At 37.8% G+C, this 17,213-nt stretch overlaps 1 protein-coding gene and 1 long non-coding RNA gene across 4 annotated transcripts in view; one reads left to right on the top strand and one right to left on the bottom strand.

Moving 5' to 3' along the window:
• Positions 1 to 7,441: 7,441 nt before the first annotated feature.
• LOC109043982 (prestin) overlaps positions 7,442 to 17,213 on the top strand; it is a 27,456-nt gene continuing 17,684 nt past the window's right edge. For 2 of the 3 annotated variants that reach the window (XR_011900832.1, XM_019061403.2), the window contains exons 1-7: positions 7,442 to 7,991; positions 13,011 to 13,159; positions 14,433 to 14,603; positions 15,412 to 15,522; positions 15,873 to 16,021; positions 16,178 to 16,342; positions 16,851 to 16,955. Coding sequence is in view for 2 of the 3 variants with exons in the window: in XM_019061403.2 (XP_018916948.2) it covers positions 7,984 to 7,991; positions 13,011 to 13,159; positions 14,433 to 14,603; positions 15,412 to 15,522; positions 15,873 to 16,021; positions 16,178 to 16,342; positions 16,851 to 16,955 (858 nt within the window). In the remaining variant the exon portion in view is untranslated. Of the gene's footprint in view, positions 7,992 to 11,692; positions 12,057 to 13,010; positions 13,160 to 14,432; positions 14,604 to 15,411; positions 15,523 to 15,872; positions 16,022 to 16,177; positions 16,343 to 16,850; positions 16,956 to 17,213 lie in introns of those variants that run through there. The other variant, XM_019061404.2, reaches the window with a different exon arrangement.
• Positions 16,344 to 17,213, bottom strand: part of LOC140226019 (uncharacterized) — a 2,841-nt gene continuing 1,971 nt past the window's right edge. The window contains exon 2 of the long non-coding RNA XR_011900833.1: positions 16,344 to 16,594. This is a non-coding gene — a long non-coding RNA (uncharacterized lncRNA). The remainder of the gene's footprint in view (positions 16,595 to 17,213) is intronic.

Genomic DNA, 17,213 nt, shown 5'->3' with positions numbered 1-17,213 from the left:
CTCTTCACCCTTACATCAATTCTTCTTCTCTCTTCATTCTTACATCTGTCTTTCTTCTTCTCTCTTTCTCAAATCTATCCTTCTCCTCTTTAAATCTGTCCTTCTTCTCTCTTTCTTACATCCATCCTTCGTCTCTCTCTTTGTCCATTTGTCTCTCTTCCTCCAATTTTGTCCATTTTTCTACTTCCCAGGGAAAAAGGACACTCTAAATAGTTGGAAAAAAAAAAAAAAAAAAAAAAAAAAAAAAAAACAAGTCCCTCTGGCTTTTACCCCTGGCTCCGGGAGGGGGGGAGGTGTCTTTCTAGATTTTAAATTTGATACGTTTTATAATCTTTGCGAAATCTCAAATTTCTAGTCGTTCAATTGGAGAAATTCTCAAATAATAAATCAGAGCGTGATGGGCAGAGAGGAGCAAAAATTGTATTCTAACTTAACGCTACTTGTAAGTATGCTCTTGAAAAATTCGAACTAAAATAGGAAAGGTATTTAGAAATAATATGAAACTCTTGAGGAGAAAATATGTTACAAATGAAAACATTGTAGCTCACACTATGACCTGTATTGATGACTTCATTAAACGAATTTTCATTAGAGTTACTAAGAGAGAGGGAGATGGACTATTGGGGGATTTTTCGTGAAGATTTACTTCGATTCAGAACATACAAATAGAGTAAAAACTGTAGGATAAAATTTTAAAAAAAAAATCAAAACCTCCCTCTCCTAACACTCACCAGCAGTCTTCAAATTTAGAAATAACTACCTAGCTCCTGCTCATTCGAGGAATTTTGGAAAAGAAAACTATGAAAAGACAGCAAATAATAACTGAAAACATGTAGATAATTTGACGTATCAACCATAATCAAAAGGAACAACATCCACTCTTAAATGAGCCCTAAGATCCATAAGTGTACCTGTAAATGCACGACGTAGCTCATGTCAGAGTTCCTCCTGAATAAAATGTATCCAGTGAAAGAAAAATTAAGATAAATGATACAGAATTGTGATCACAATTCGACAAATACCTTAAACTAAAGGTGACTGAAATTTCTGGACAACTAAAGCCGACTTTTCATTTCCTCTTTGGGGTATAACACCGCACTCTTTGAGTGCACAACGCAATAACCATAAATCAGCAATCAGTGTAGAGAAACGCAACATGTTGTGACAGAATTGAAATCAGAATAGAATAAATAATTGATGTTTTCAGACCTGACCGAAGAGCCTCACCACCCTGACGAAGATAGCTTAATTGGGCAGAATATTCCAGAAAAATCATCGACAGAATTCCCGAGACTCGTCCAACTGGATGAAAAACAGGACACACAAAACCCACGATCACTGAATCACGGTTTCACACGACGCGAAAACACAGGTATAATCGAATCCGAAAATACGAGAACCGAAACTGTCCGCGGCCATCGAAAGGAATCGATGAATTCCTCGAAACCACTGCGAAAAGTTCACACATATCAGACGAATTACGAGAGAACCGAAACCGATGAAACGAAAATGCGAGACAAATAGAAAAGTCTGAACTTGGAGCAAGGACGCGCAGAACCTCGGAGGCTCAAAAATCCTCGCGATCCATGCAACTCGAACGAAACACCAGCAGGCAAATTCTCGTAACTCAGCCGAACACAATAAGGATCGCAAGAAATAAAAACCTAGATCTTAGCGGTTTTCTTTGAATGAGAAAGCAACAAATAGTCGAATCCGAAATCAAGTCCACGAAAACATTCGACACAAAATCGGGAGAAGGCCACCAGCGTAGTGCGAAACGAAATCACTCCAACCGATGAGAGGAAAACCACGTTCACACCGTTTTCAATACTCCCGAATCTGGAGTATCTCCATTTTCGCAAATGGTCCTCGTTGAATTAGAATCAGTCCACGGAAACTTTGAACGAATGTTCGCGAGAAGTTCACTTGCACAACGCGAGAACGAATAACTTCAACCGATCAGAATCAGACGAGAGACAGGAAGGATACGTTCGCCGCAGCCAGATCCTTCAACCTTGCCGAGTGCAAATTGGTCGTGAGGTTCACAAAATCTTCGAAGAAACGATAGAAACTTGCACTGATATTAAGACAATCGTCACTCGTAAGACAGGAGCACTGCTTGAATGAAATTAATGACCGAAATTATTGAAAGGAAAGCGGGTTTAGACAGAACAATGTACCACGGACCGGACGTGACAGGTTGCAACGCGTGAACCTTTCAGGTGCTCCATTTTCGGAAAACTGACCGGCGGGCGCGCTAGAGGCAGGTGCGGATGGCCCGAGGCAACCCCCCACCCCGCTACTATTGCTTCTGTTTGACGCGCATCTCCCCTGATTCGGTTTCTCGAATTTTCTTCGCGCCAATTTTTAGCGTCTGTCTGAAAGAAGGAGAAAGCTTCCCGCTCGCACACAAACACACACACCCTCACCCTGCCTCACAGGATGAGATTTGTCCATTTGCCCATGTTGCCAAATCTACCAGCGGACATCTTGGAACTCAACTCCTCAACTCTTGAGTTTCAGCGATTTTTTTAATAGGACGCTTATTCTGCCGTGCTAAGGAAGAACGCCGTATGAACATTCGAGAGTTGCCAAATTTCCTTCAATAAAATGTTCATTCATGAGGAAAATTATGAATATTTTTCCTTGAAATTTTCGAAAGTCTTAGATCAAATTACAAACAAAATTATCGGAGAAATCAGTAGACAAATATTCAAAAATTGTCCTGGATATTAGAAATTTGCCAGGAGAAATTTTGCAACGCCTAAAGGCTCATACGGCGTTTTTTCTTAGCACGGCAGTATTGGAAGGAAGCCTTATCACGTATTTCTTTTCGACGGTGTTAGTCCGCGACCACATATCTCGGTTTGCGACGTTGCAGACTTCCCATCACACTTTATTTTTTAAATGAAAAACTGCTCAAAGTCAATTCTTGAAAATCTCCGTGATTGTTTTATCCGTGCGAAGAAAATTCTGTGGAAAATTCAAGAAATGATGTCGATTTGTTCTCCCTAAAAAAAAAAAAAAAATAATAAAATAGGTGCGGTGATTTTCAAACACCACCAACGAAATACATGGTTGCGGACTTACACTTATGCTTAATTTATGCTTTTAGGAATATGCTACATACCTCATATCATGCAGTATTTGGATCGGATTAAACGAAAAGGATCCAACTCGATTACGGTGTTGTAAAATCTTGCGTCCTCATCTTTATCTGAATTTTTTTCTTGCCAAGTTGCCAAGTAATGTTTAATTTTAAAGGAAAGCTATCATGAAAATTTTATTATGGTAAAAAAAATCGATGCCCAGTGGGTAACCACTTATCTCCGTTTGCAACGTTGCAGACTTTCTGTCATACTTTATATTTTCATGGAAAAACTAGACAACTTAATATCTTGAAAACTTCCTTCGATTTTTCTCCTTTATTAACAGAGTATTCTGCAGAAATTTCAAATTACATAGTTGACTTGTTTCTCTCCGAAAAAATAAAATAAGAGCAGAGATTTTGAAACACCACCATGGAGATAGGTGGTTCCGCACTTGAGCCATCGATACATTCACTATTTTTCATAGAAAAAAAAAATGCACGATTTTGAAAATACTAAAGCGAGATTGCTCCCCTCGGTGAAATGTAATTTATTTAGGTGTCCTTAAAAACTACAGGAACTTCCTGCATACTTTATTTTTTTACATGAGAAAAAAGTTAACCTCATTTTCCGAAAACTATCAGGAAGTTGATTTTACCACTCGGTGACAAATAATCTATGAAAGTCTGAAGCAATACTGCCGCGCTAAGGAAAAACGCCGTATGAACCTTCAGGCGTTGCCAAATCTCTTCTAATAAAATACGAATTTATTGAGTAGAATGTAAAAAATTTCCTCCAATTTTTCAGACTATTTTCTTTGCACTTTTATCTAAAATGTCTGAAAATTTTAAGGAAAAATATACATAAATTTCGTCAAAAATACATGTTTTATCCGGGAAAACTTGGCAACTCTCGATTGTTCATACGGCGTTCTTCCTTAGCACGGCAGAATAGCTCTGGTTTGTTCTTCTTGATAAAATAAAGTCGAGGCGGAAATTTTGAAACACCGCAAACGAGGAGAACATTCCTGCAGTTTCATCGTCGGAATGCTGTAGGTATCAGTGATTTGCCATGGTCTATGTTAGGGGGTCGTTTATAAAAAACGTATAGCGCTGGTTTCAAGTGCGTTTGGAGGGATGGTGTTCAGGGCACGTTACATAACGCCACACGTAATTTTTTTTCTCTCTCATTTTAAAGAGGATTATTTCTTCTCTGTGTCTTTCCATGGTTATATTTCATTTTAATTTGTTTGGAATTGTTTTATTTGCTGCATTATCCTCCTACATTTTTCTTAGAATTTTATGATTGAAAAATGCTTCGACCACGTATTTTGCCTTTATTCCCCCGCCCTCCTCCGACTCCACTTAGTCGCGGAAATGTCAGATTTTGAGTTTTCAGTTGATCCATAAGATGAATTGAATTTAACTCCTAAAAAAGATTGTATTCTTGAATCATTCCAATTTTTTCCCTTTTGTTGAGTATTTCATTCGCTGGAAAAAAGGCTCTTGTATCCAGAGTCCAGGCTCTTAAAATAATTGACAAGAAAAAATATTCTCGATTTGGAGATTCAATCGGATTTTTGCTTGAATCAAAAGAGTGTCCGCTCGGATTATACAGTGGCTTGGGGTCTCTGTTCAAGCACAAATCCGATTAAACAAGTGGGTGATTTCACGATAATAGGAATAGTCGTGTCGCCGTGGGTTATGAACGACGTAGGGCAAAACGATTGAAAACCAAATTAATTAATCAATAGGATTGATGTCCCTGAACCTATCCATGCTAAAAAAATATGATGAATTATTATTATATTTAAAAATATGAGACTTTAAAGGCCGAAAATGTCCGGTCGGTTACGCGTCGCCAACCCCGATTTTGAAGCGAAAGAGCAATTTGCGGTAACAAATCAGTACTGATCATGAACTCTTTGGCAATATTTGCTGAAAAGAGACTCTAATGTTCAAGAAAATTGCCAGTTTGAACTGAAATGTTTATTATTGAGCGAGAAAAGTCATAAGAAAGAGGTGTCGCCACATTTGACAACACATTTTTGCAGTTGTATTAAGTGCAAGGTTTATCTCGCCAGATGGAGTCAGGAGTTTCAAAACTGCCATAAAATTGTTCGCTGAAGTCTTCTTGACAAAACCATTACTGATAAGTCAGTTTTTTTTTACAATGCAAACTTTAATTATTATGAAAACCAGTGATTTTTACGTGTGTAGCACTAATTCCTCACTACGCAAAAACCTCAATTTAATAGTATTAAACTAAAAGGAAGTCTCCAAAGTTTAGACAACTTTTAAGGCAGCATTAATTCCACCTCATAACTCAAGAATTGCCAAGTTTCATCTTTTAGTATCATCTTTAATCTCACATTTTTGAGTGTCGGTTACGCTGTGTCTGTTACGTAACCGACACAATTTGGCAGGGCCTCCATGTTTGCGTGGACCTCCAGCAGTCCCGCGGGAAGCGCTGAATACCTGATTCAATGGCTTGTTTATCAATCACTTTAACTATGCACTGAATCAAAATAGAGCGTGCCAAAGCTGGAAAAAGGAAGTTTAATACCTTTAAAATGAGGTAATGAAATCCTGTTAAAATTGGTGCACTTTTATTTCTAAGGTATTTCACATTTTAACTATTCCTGTTATCGTGAAATCACCCAAGTATATTTTCTCGTCAAATTTTTCAAGAGTCAGGACTTCGGATCTTTATTATTTCCAGTGTTCATCACTAGGGGGTACATCCTGTGACCGCTTCGCGATCTAACCCCCCCCCCCCCCCCCCCCCCCGAAGTGCTTTGCGCTTCAGGCGGTATGCGTTTTACGCGTTGCCCTTATGACTCTCTGCGTAGAGTATGCTTTGTTTTTATTTTTGTTTATTTTTTAGTGTTTTCTTTTGCTGTCTAGTTTCAAAAATATTTCCTCCCTTTAATTTTTTTCGCACCAATTGATACTTATTAATATTTCGCTCCGGATTTGAATTCCAAACTTCCCGCTTTGCGAATCGTTTTTTACGCGATCTTTTAAAGAGGAAATAAGTGAAGTTTTTTCTAGTTTAAACCTATTAAAAGCACCAAAATGGCTGCCTTGAAAGAGCGAAATTTGTCGTGTCTAAAGAAAAAATTAGAGTTGACTGAGTGCCGTACAGTGGAACGAGTCATGTCGATCGATTCACGTTTTCATTTTTCGATCGATTCATGTCGATCGAATCGACACCGGTTTTTTAACAATTTGTCGATCGAATCGGTGTCGATCGATTCATGTCGATCGATTCACGTTTTCATTTTTTGATCGATTCATGTCGATCGAATGGACACCGGTTTTTTATAATTTGTCGATCGAATCGGTGTCGATCGATTCATGTCGATCGATTCACGTTTTATTTTTCGATCGATTCATGTCGATCGAATCCATACCCTCCAAAATATCGCTATCTTGACTGATATCAAGACGGCACTCGAATGCGATATTTTTCCTCTCAAAAAACCCCGCCTTTGTTATGTTGAATTTTTTTGTCAAAATTGGTTAGTGAACTCTTTGCTCCTGACAATAGAATTGCGATCTCATCAAAATTCGAGAAAAATTATTAATGGCTGAAAAAATGGAACGAATCGATGCTTGCCAGCCCATGCCCCCCCCCCCCTCCCCCATGCCAAGCCTTGGCAGACCTTGCCAGCCCATGCCAGCCCATGCCGAGCCTTGCCAGCCCATGCCAGCCCATGCCAGCCCATGCCAGTCCATGCCAGTCCATGCCAGTCCATGCCAGTCCATGCCAGCCCATAAGGCGTCACCAATTAAGGTGGCAGCCCTGTCAATGTATTTGCTTCCTATCTTTGCATGGAGAGTTTGTCTTGATGTAGAGGTGGACTGTCAGGATAGCGTGGGATATTCCCTCCATTTTGGCCTCAACTTGAGAGCTTTTTTTGAGCTTGGGAGTTGATTTCGGAGAAAACTAGTGCCTTCATTGTGTTTCTCGCAAACTTTGACATAAGAATCAATTATCAAAACGCAAATCCCTCACACATGCAACATCTCCATTCGTGAGGGTGGCACAGTCCTGACGGCTTAGGGGCGGCCATTAATTCCGGGTACCAGTCATAAAAATGATTGAATCTGACTTTGCTTAAACGCATATCGCTGGATAGACGTGGCGCAGGCCTTTCTTGCAAGGAACAGGCAGCACGAGGAATTTCATGAAACTTATTAGAACTCGAACCCGAAGGTTATCGTAACAAATGAGTCAAGCTCGGTCGCTCGCGTTGTCCCATTATCGGGATAGGAGGAGTGGGACAGCAGTCGCCGAGCACCAGTCCAAATAAATTAGCGTTCATTTCACGCACATTGACGAACGCGTTCCCATTACTTTCCGTCCAACCGCAGCCAAGGAAGCCTCTTGTGAGTGCAACACGCAGTAAAACCGTTTTCTTTTTGCTTTTTTCGCCATTGGTCCCCGAATCTTTCTACCGGTTTTCGAACAAGTTGAAACCGTCCAAATATGAACTATTTTTCACCTAATTATAATCAGTGCGCACTTCATGTTCACATTACATACATGAAGAAATTTCACCATATAGTTCTTGCCAAGTACGGAGACATAATTATACCTACTTACTTCTTGTGTAATCAAATCTGATTTTTAAAAGTGCGGTTGCGGTTTAAAAAAAGTATCTTAGTAAATTTATAACATATTCAGCTGATCGCTTATAGCTTCATGAATTTCTGATCGTTTTGGGAAAAAGTAGGTACTTATCTACTTCATCGCAAAAGTATATCTACTTAAGCACTTGGAAGTTTCCTCTCAAAATTGGTGAGAGTGTGTCGGCGCGGGCGTGAAAATCAGTGTTAATTGAGTCATCAAATTTATTATTGGGCAGAACCCACCTGTACGGAACGACATGAATCAGTAAGTCGATTAATTCATCACTGAACAATAAGTATATAATGAATTTTAGGACACGTGCTCCATTACCTCGCTGTTTTCTCTCATAATGCATCTCTGGCCCGTTTCCTTATTATTTCCTTCATGGATCAGATTAGACTTTAGTAGTTCGCGCTTTTCTGTTTTAGTTTTTCCTAAGTAATCAACCTCTTCCTTTTCTCCCTTTTCTTTTCCCTCTTCGTCTTTCACTTCATTCTAGTTTCCTCTCTCTCCTTTCTCCAGCGAACACATAACCGCGCTACCGGCACATACCTAAGTAGCACTTCCAGAACATATTTACTATTAAAAAAAATATTGATACGTATAATTCATCTTTAATTACAGGAAAAAACATTTACTTGGAAAAATTCAAATACATTGTTTTAAAAAACTCGTAAGTATCTGGTTTCTCAAGTATACGGCAGGTTGCGATAAATTACGATCACATGGTTTAATTGTCCCTGCTGCATTGGAGGGTCATGTATGTTGCCTATCTAATGATCGAAGGGGTTACTTTTATTGTATAATAATAAATTGAAATAAATTTCATTTTTTTTTTGGCATTGCAACTTTCCTATCTCTCTGATACGTGAACTCATTTTATTAATCTTTTAAAATCGGCGTATATTGATAAAATGATGTGAACTTAGGTATGTTGCAATTTCATGGGAAAACTTGAAGATTTTATTGGATTAAATTGCAGGTATTTTCATTGCACTGTACTACTTAGGATGTATACTCTTAATATTAATCAATTTACAATTTTTCCTTTTCGCAATGACTCTACTTCGATGTAAGTCGTAAATCGATTTACATATTTATCTTACAGGTGCTAATTATACTTTGAGAGGGTTTTTCCCTTTTTCTTGAAACTTTGGTCAATATCCTTAATTAGCAGAGTACTTAATAATGTATACATAAGTGCGAGAGAAATTGCACCGAAAAATTGTGGAATCCAAAGAAAAAATAACTCTCCCTATATCTTATCCACGTTTTCTTAATTTCATCCACTGAGTACATTCAGTCAGGCGCCGATGAAGTTTCATTGCATGATTTTTCAGCGAGCAATACCTACCAAATCTAGGTGAGCACGCTAAATCAGCTCATCATATCATTTCGCGATCGGACTTAAACTGAACGCACAGGCCTACGTCTAGACCAAACAGGAAGATTAGAAAAATAGGAGAGCACTATTGTGTGAATGTTGGTCAAGGTTAGTGCAACGATTCAAGGACGAGGTCATTATAGACTTAGACATAAGACATGCACGCACAGAGAACGATCTCAAATTACTTGCTTGATGAACCAATGATTTGCTTCTCACGCAGTTTAAATGGATTCGGAAGGGGTATTTTCGCCTGAAACCCGGCCTACATATGGTCGAACTAGCACCGAGAAAGTTGGAAGGCCGACCAGACCATCTAAGGGCCCATTTATGGAAGATCTGATCTCCTTTCAAACGCCATTTTCAGCTGAAATTTTTTAAGTTTTTGAACAAAAAATTATCCGGTTAAGAACGGACTAATTTTTGGAGCCAAGTGTCGACCCAATGATTATTTACTTTGTTCTAGTTTGACACCATTGCCTTGTTCATAAGTTTTTACTTAGGATCTATATTTAATTTCGATAGCGTTATATTTGACTTCTAAGAGCAAACCTCTCTCCTGCCCTGCATTTTTAAGATTTTCCATACGCCAATTTCAGAATTTCAGAAGAGAGCGGTTTTCGGGATTTCTGCCCTCCTCCTCCCCGTAAATTTTGCCACATCTCAAAAATCTTCGCCCCCCCCCCTTGATTCGGAAAAAATTAGGAGCCACCATGGTAAATTCTTAAAAAAAGTGATCACCGCCTGGCCTCCCTTTTGAGCCACTTCTCCTATCTGGCCCTTACATGTCAACGTTAATTACTGAGGTTAAGCTCCACTTTTATTTTCCATAGAGAAAAGAAGGAGGTGTTTGCATTGCGGGCATCTTGGAATTTTTTTGATGAAGTAGGTCGGTACAGCGACTTTTATCATCGATTTTCTTGGAAATGGTGTAATTTATGTATATGTAAAAAACTTATTCTATAAAAAGTGCTTGAAATTATATCATGAGTTGATTAAAGCAAAAAAATGGGACGTTATGGTCCGTTTTTCATACTTCGAATTCCGGATTTCGCTGGCCAGGTTGCACCGACCTACGTCACAGGGTAAACAAACCTCAAGATGCAAACACCTCCTTTTTTTCTCTATGTTTATTTTCAGTCGATACCAGGGCCGGATTTGCCTACTTGCCGCCCATGGGTCGCCTGTATTTTGCCGCCCCCTTCTCATTCGTATTGAAATATCAATAAAAACCATCAAGTGAACGTGCCAGCGGGGGAGGGGTGCATAAGACGCGTTTACTCGTGTTGAACACATTTTTTGGGGATGCCCTGTCAACACTACTAGCAAAAGTTAAGTTTTGTAAACCTATCTCTGTGTGGACAAGGCCTTCCATTCATAAGAAATGAACGAAAAAATTATGAAAGAACAAACATGAATGTGGTTCAATGATTTTAACTTCCGCCGCCGCGCCGCGCAGACCGCACCGTGTTTGGCGCAATGCGTGAAGTATTCACGCAGTTTTGTAGGCGCCATGCGTTTCTCGCTGACCGCACTGTCTTTGGCGCAATGCGTGAAGTATTCATGCATTATTGTAGGCGCTATCCGTTTCACGCTGACCGCAATGACCGCACTGTGTTTGATGCAATGCGTGAAGTATTCGTGCAGTCTTGTAGGCGCTGATATGTGTTACATGCCGATCGCCGCGCCAATGGATTCTCCCTTTCATCTCAAGTCCTCGTCATCATTGCTCTCTGCTCCAGGCCAAATTGCGTGTTTGGTTTCTCTCTGAACTCGACTTTTTGAGGGTGCAGTCTCTTGTATCACTGAAAGACGACAAAATTAAAAATTACTAGACTCGCAGGAAATGAGAAATTTTGTCGCCTTTTCTCGTTTGTAATTTTTTTTTTCTAAATACGATATTTTTTTATACCTATATTTAAAAAAATTGCAAAATTTGCCGCCCTCTAGATTTGCCGCCATGGGCCGCGACCCATGTGGCCACCCCCTTAATTCGGCCCTGGTCGATACTCATATATGCGCTTGATTTTACCTCCGGTTTCCCTCTTTTCGATGCGCATCACAATTCTTACAAATGCCTGAGAGATCTGACACAGGATCATGGAGCCGTAGGTGTCCATATGCTGCCGCGACGACGCAGACAGCCGTAACTCTCGAATTTTCGAAAACGAGTTTCCTTCAAAATTCGTCCACTTCAGTTTGAAAAACTGAAATCACGGATGCAACTATAGGAGCAAAATTCGTCTTCTTTGTATAAAAGCGAGACCTATCAAATAGCCGTAATTGCGGAAAAATTGACATTGTTTCTGACAAAACAATTTTAAGGTGCATCATTGTACCATATAGGCTTGATCTAAATCATTACTTTCAACAAGGACCCTAGATTCTGTCAATAACCTCTAGCCCCCCCCCCCCCCCCCCCATCCCTGGCCCGCCTTCGCTTCCGCGCGGGTGGGCGATGGGTAGCCGCATTTTTGTACTTCGCGGGCAACAGCCGAGATTCAGTCTTGGCGGGAAGCTTGGATGGATTTTCATTGGTCCGCGCATACCAACAAAAACAAACGACCATAACCTACATCATTACATCACTTCGCCCGTCTGGCCAGTTTTTTATCGCAATTCGCGAGTTCTTTTTCTCTTCTCGAGTCGCTTATTTTGCAATTTCGAAATCAGCCATCCAAATGCTAGCAATCAATTAAGAAAATTTACGACATTGATTCAAAAGCCATCTCGGGAATTGTAAATAGTTTCATTCTTAACGCTGATTCATAGTCAAAGTTCCCAGATTTCAATTCGTACGGTTTTTACTTTAGTGTATAGTAATTTAAAGTGTTTCCTCCTCACTTATCTACATAATAAATTTATTGAGATATTAGAGAATTCCTGATCAGCCAACTAACATTCTGACCGATCAAAATAATTTTAGACTTTCTCAAGTATTTCAGGTAAGAAAGTTGCATGTACCTGTTACCTGTCATTGTATTCTTGAATCCGAGAAACCAATCGAATCATTGAGATACTTGGATGATTACATACCTCCTCTGCATTCAGTTCTCACAGCAGACAGTTTCAAATTTTTGAGACCTTTTAATCAGGCTGCTAGTAATCTTCTCTTATTCGAGATTTCCGAATAAATTTTAGGAGCTTCGATTCTAGAATTTTGTGATAGATAAAATCCTTGAGTTAGAATCTGTCAATTTGAGTGATTCTAATTCAACGATGATTGTATTCCTCTCACCAAGAAACCTTCAGCTGTCTGCACTTACAGATGCTTATCTCACTGGAGAGGTGAGCGATAAATTGATGGTAAATGCCTCCTTGTGTTTTTGATCTATTGGTACTAAACCTTACGAAGTACCTCAAGATGCTGAAACACGGTCACGGTTTTGCTTAATATTGCCCAGTAGGAACATTGCAATTCTTTACAGTTAAACCTTTAGAAATACATAGCTATGTTGTATTTAAACTGGTTCTACTGAACTTTTCCAAATTTCACTCTCGAGTAGAACTTCCCAATGATTTACAGGTTTTGAGTTTACTTAGCTAAGTGGTACCTATGCTTCAACAGTTTTTGGTAGGCTCAATAATTTTAATTTTCTCCACAATTTTTGGGTCAACAGTACCAAGATGCTACCGTATGAAGCAGCCTTGTCGCCTAGCCAAATTTATCTGTCGATAGACACTTAGCAGAATAGTATTAGCAAGAAATGATGCTTATTTGCAGTATTTTCCATGTTTATCCAAAATTGGATGGGAGGTGGGTCGAAGGGGCCCAGCGGTGTTTATCAGGTACGAGACAAGAGGAGAGTACTGAACATTATTTATGGACGAATAGCTAGAGCTTGGCTTATTGATGACTGATATTTATTTGACTGAAACATCATCATTTTATTTTACAGGGACAACTGCAAACTTTTAATGAAATTTTCCTCAACCACCCCACAAGTTGTGGTTTCAAATCAAAATGAGGACACTCACAGAAGACAAAGGCCGTTTAAACAGCAAGATTTCAATACTGTGTACCAGTATTCAAAACTCAACAAAACAGGTGCCCACATTAATTATTCAGTCTTGGAGGGAAAACAAAAATGTTATCCTTTTTTGATTCTGAAAAAATTTAACTTCATTAAAGGTGAAGATGAAATCGAAAATTTATAACAGCTCTGAGACAAGATTATGTTTTTATGAAGCCTTGCAGGACACAAACTTATCTCCAAAGCCCTGAAGAAGTAATTATGCCTATCGACAGTGAAACTATCAGTCCACTCATCTTGTTTGTGGTGCTCCCATTGTATTTTTTGAAGGAGAACAGATCGATATTATTCCTTCAAGTTTGTCACAGAGTTTCCTTTGCACAGGAAAAAAAATCACGGAAGTTTTCCAGGATGACATTGAGTAGTTTTCCATCCGAAAAACAAAGTATGACAGGAAGTCGTTAAGTATATTCATCGTTGCCATGCAGATACTCATCATGTGATTGAGTTGTGTGCATTTTGTGGCTTGTAATTTTGCTTTAAGGTCATTTGGACCACGTTTAACAGAAAGGAACCAAGCCACATCAGTTATTACCAATTTGAACTGGGCAATTTAATTTCTTACGAGAAGACATTTGTGCGGATCCCTTTGAAAATGTTAGGGAATTTGCTTCGTAGGTACTATGGAGAAAATTCACTGAAATTTGCACGAAAATCTGCACAACTGTTTCCATGTAAAAAATTGAATTAGCTGATTAAATTTGGCAATAGCTGATGTGGCTTGGTTCCTTTCTGTTTAACGCGGTCCATTTCTAACTTAACGTATTAGGATTGTAAGAATTCCTACAAGAATGTAACTACATGGCTGCAAGAGCACCCAATTTTGATGGTGCAAAGATTAAATTAAAAAGAAGTCTCCTTTTAAATATTTTTCTCAGAAATTTTTTATATGGAAGACACGTAGGATAAAGCACTCACATTGCAAATGCCTTTGGCAAGAGCTCCAGAAATATGTCCCTTATATTTGAAAGCACCAAAAACTAAACTTGTAACTCTATTATTCCATCATCACACCATGTGATATGCTCATGCAGTCAAGACAGGTGCATTTTTCTGACCATTATTCAACAGCTGTATCTATATTTTTAGCAACTCTTTTAAAAGAGAAATTTATTCAAAACTAGTTTCTTATTTAGTCAATGTAGCATCAAAAGTCAGTCAATGGTTGGTAACTATCATGTAACTTACACAATGGCAACTTCATGCTTAGATCTTCTTGGAAATTAGGTCTTATTTTTCAAATCTGGATTTTTCGTCATTTTAATAATCTTCTTTTCCTTTTTGCAGGTGTTTTACAAAAGATTTCAAACAAAGGGAGCAAATGTTGTGAAAGCCCATGTAATTTACTATTGTCAATCTTTCCAATTTTTCAATGGTTACCTAAGTACAACTGGCGATCTGATTTTTCTAAAGATGTAGTCTCTGGTTTGACTGTTGGTATTCTTCATATTCCTCAAGGTACATATCAGTACACTAATAACAACACAGAATTCTACAGTAAGACCTCAATTTATTGGATAACATGGAACTTTCAGTTGGATTCGTTAAGTTGCAGAATCCATCAATTTAAAATAGCGGATTTTGGTGAAAATAGATAGAATTCCGTAGTTTAGTAGAAAGTTTTTTTTCGGAAAAATTCTAAATATCTCTATTTTTCCCTGTAAAAGTGTTCCTGTAGAAAAAAGATTTATTGTTCTAGATTGTAATTGTAGCAAACCCAGTAAAATCAATGACTGTTCGTTCATTTCTGGAAGAAAAGTGTGGACAAAGGATGTTGAAAATTCTTATATCCAGAAAATGAAGTATGACAGGTCTGCAACGCTGCAAACTGAGATACTTCTCTCTGCAGTTTCATTGTCAAAATGTTTAAAAATTCATTTCCCAACTTCTGCTGTTACTTATGTATTATAAGTGGCCAAATGTCATTCTAAGATGTGCAAACTTTGATTTTAATGGCACTGTTTAGACCAATTTGAGTCAACATCTGCAGTCAAAGGACAAGTAATGGAAACTTGCAATTTATTTTTCTCAGAACACCATTTTTCAGTTAGTGAATAATGTTTGATAGATACTCATTGTTATTTTGATCAATTATTGATTGATATTTTTATTGATTTATTCAGTCATTTATAATGTTGGAATATTCTGCAACTTTTATAATGGTGTCTGGTTTTTTTTACTCCAGTATGCAAAACTTTTTATTTTAAATCTTCTCTTTTAAACTGCATCTTGAATTAATTAAAGTGTCTCTTCTCTTCAACTTTAGGGATGGCATACTCTAGCTTAGGAGGAGTTCCTCCAATTACTGGCTTATACATGGCCTTCTTTCCAGTTCTACTGTATGTTCTGATGGGCACGTCTAGGCACATTTCCATGGGTAATAATTTGACACTAGCCTTACCTTTTTTAATGTTTAAAAATAATATCTTTTAGCACCTTTTCTCAAACTGAAAGTTAATTTTGGAAACTACTAAACTCTAAGTAAACATAGGTGCTCTTTATCAGAAAAAATTATCAGAGTCACCTTAATTCAATGAATTGAAAAGTTGGATGCTTGTCATTCATGTATCACATGAAGACCAGCGCGTAATGATATCAAAGCTTTGTCGTTTTTTTCTCTCATAAATGCAAACGGAATGAAACTCAATGAATTTGCTTTTAATTAATTAAAATATACCAACCATATTCCTTATGAACGTATTTCATTTTTCTTTCCTTATTTTCTAGGTACATTTGCTGTGGTATGCATGATGACTAGTAAGCCTGTTTTTAAGTACGCAACTTTTCCGTCTTCCGACCATACCACAGAAGATACTGCAGGTTTAACTCCAGTTCAAGTTGCAAGTGCAGTTTGTCTGATAGTTGGAATTTGGCAGGTAATATTATAATCTCTGCAGATAATCAATAAATTGTGTATATTTTATGTTTGGTGTCCTCCTGTCTTACCAATGTTTTTTTCCTTCAAGCATTGTCCATCTCTGAAAAGCGTCTAAAAGAAAATCTTTTAATTTAAGGTTTGTTGTATTTTGCAGATTTTATTTGGAATTTTTCGCCTTGGATCTTTGAGTGTTTTAATGTCTGAAACATTGGTCAGCGGTTTCACAACTGGTGCTGCAATCTTAGTTCTTACTTCTCAAGTTAAGCATCTTTTTGGGATACCTTTGAAAACAAGAGTAGGGAGTCTAAAAGTGGTTTACGTAAGTTTTCTATGTGTATCATTTAATAATAGAATTCGTATGAACAAATCAGATAGGTTTCGCTTTTTTGTCATTGATATTCATCCTAAGGAATGTATTAGTCAATTAATAGAGCACTCCTTTTAAGATTCTGATGTGAAGATTTGCATCACTAAATATGCAAAACTTGGTACAGAAAAATATAGAAAAAATAGAGGAAACCCCCCTTGTTTGTATCAACACAAATCAAAGCATTGACTCATCCTGCATTGTCTGAAAATTTAAGAAATTTTTTTTCAAAATTATTGAGGGAAAACCTGAATAACATTAAAAAGTATCTGCGGCCACGCAGCAAAGATGCAGAGAAATAAGAGAATCCTGATCAATAAATTTCTGTGATCCTCTCAAATGTAGGAATAAACTAATGCTTCAGTTCAATTTTCTTGAACAGTTTGATTAATTTCTTCTATTGTTTGAAAGCTGTCTAACCTTATTTTGTTTTGAAAAATTTTGAATTGTGTGCTTTCAGACTTATAGGGATCTGTTCAACAACATCCATCTAACCAATTTCTGGACCCTGGGAATGGGATTAATTGTTGCTTCTCTTTTATACTTTTACCAACAAGTGATTAAGGTAATTGTTTCAAACTTGTATCCAGTACTTAACTCATTAGTTGGCTTTTTGGCCAACAATCGTGTGTTTTCTAAAAAATTCAGAACATTTTCTAATCTAGAGGGAACATCACATTTTTCAAACAATTTTCTTCTAGAGTTTTGTTGTTTATAAACTTGTGGGGATTAACTGTGTTCTGCGGGAAAATCAAAATCAAAAAAATTCCAAAACTCTTCATTAGACTCCAAAAATTGAACTCTAATGAGTATCGCTGCAAAA

This window comes from Bemisia tabaci, chromosome 1 (assembly GCF_918797505.1).
Source record: "Bemisia tabaci chromosome 1, PGI_BMITA_v3".
NCBI classification, from domain to species: Eukaryota; Metazoa; Arthropoda; class Insecta; order Hemiptera; family Aleyrodidae; genus Bemisia; species Bemisia tabaci.
The sequence above is the reverse complement of the archived record's forward strand: the minus strand, read 5'-3'. Positions and strand labels throughout refer to the sequence as shown.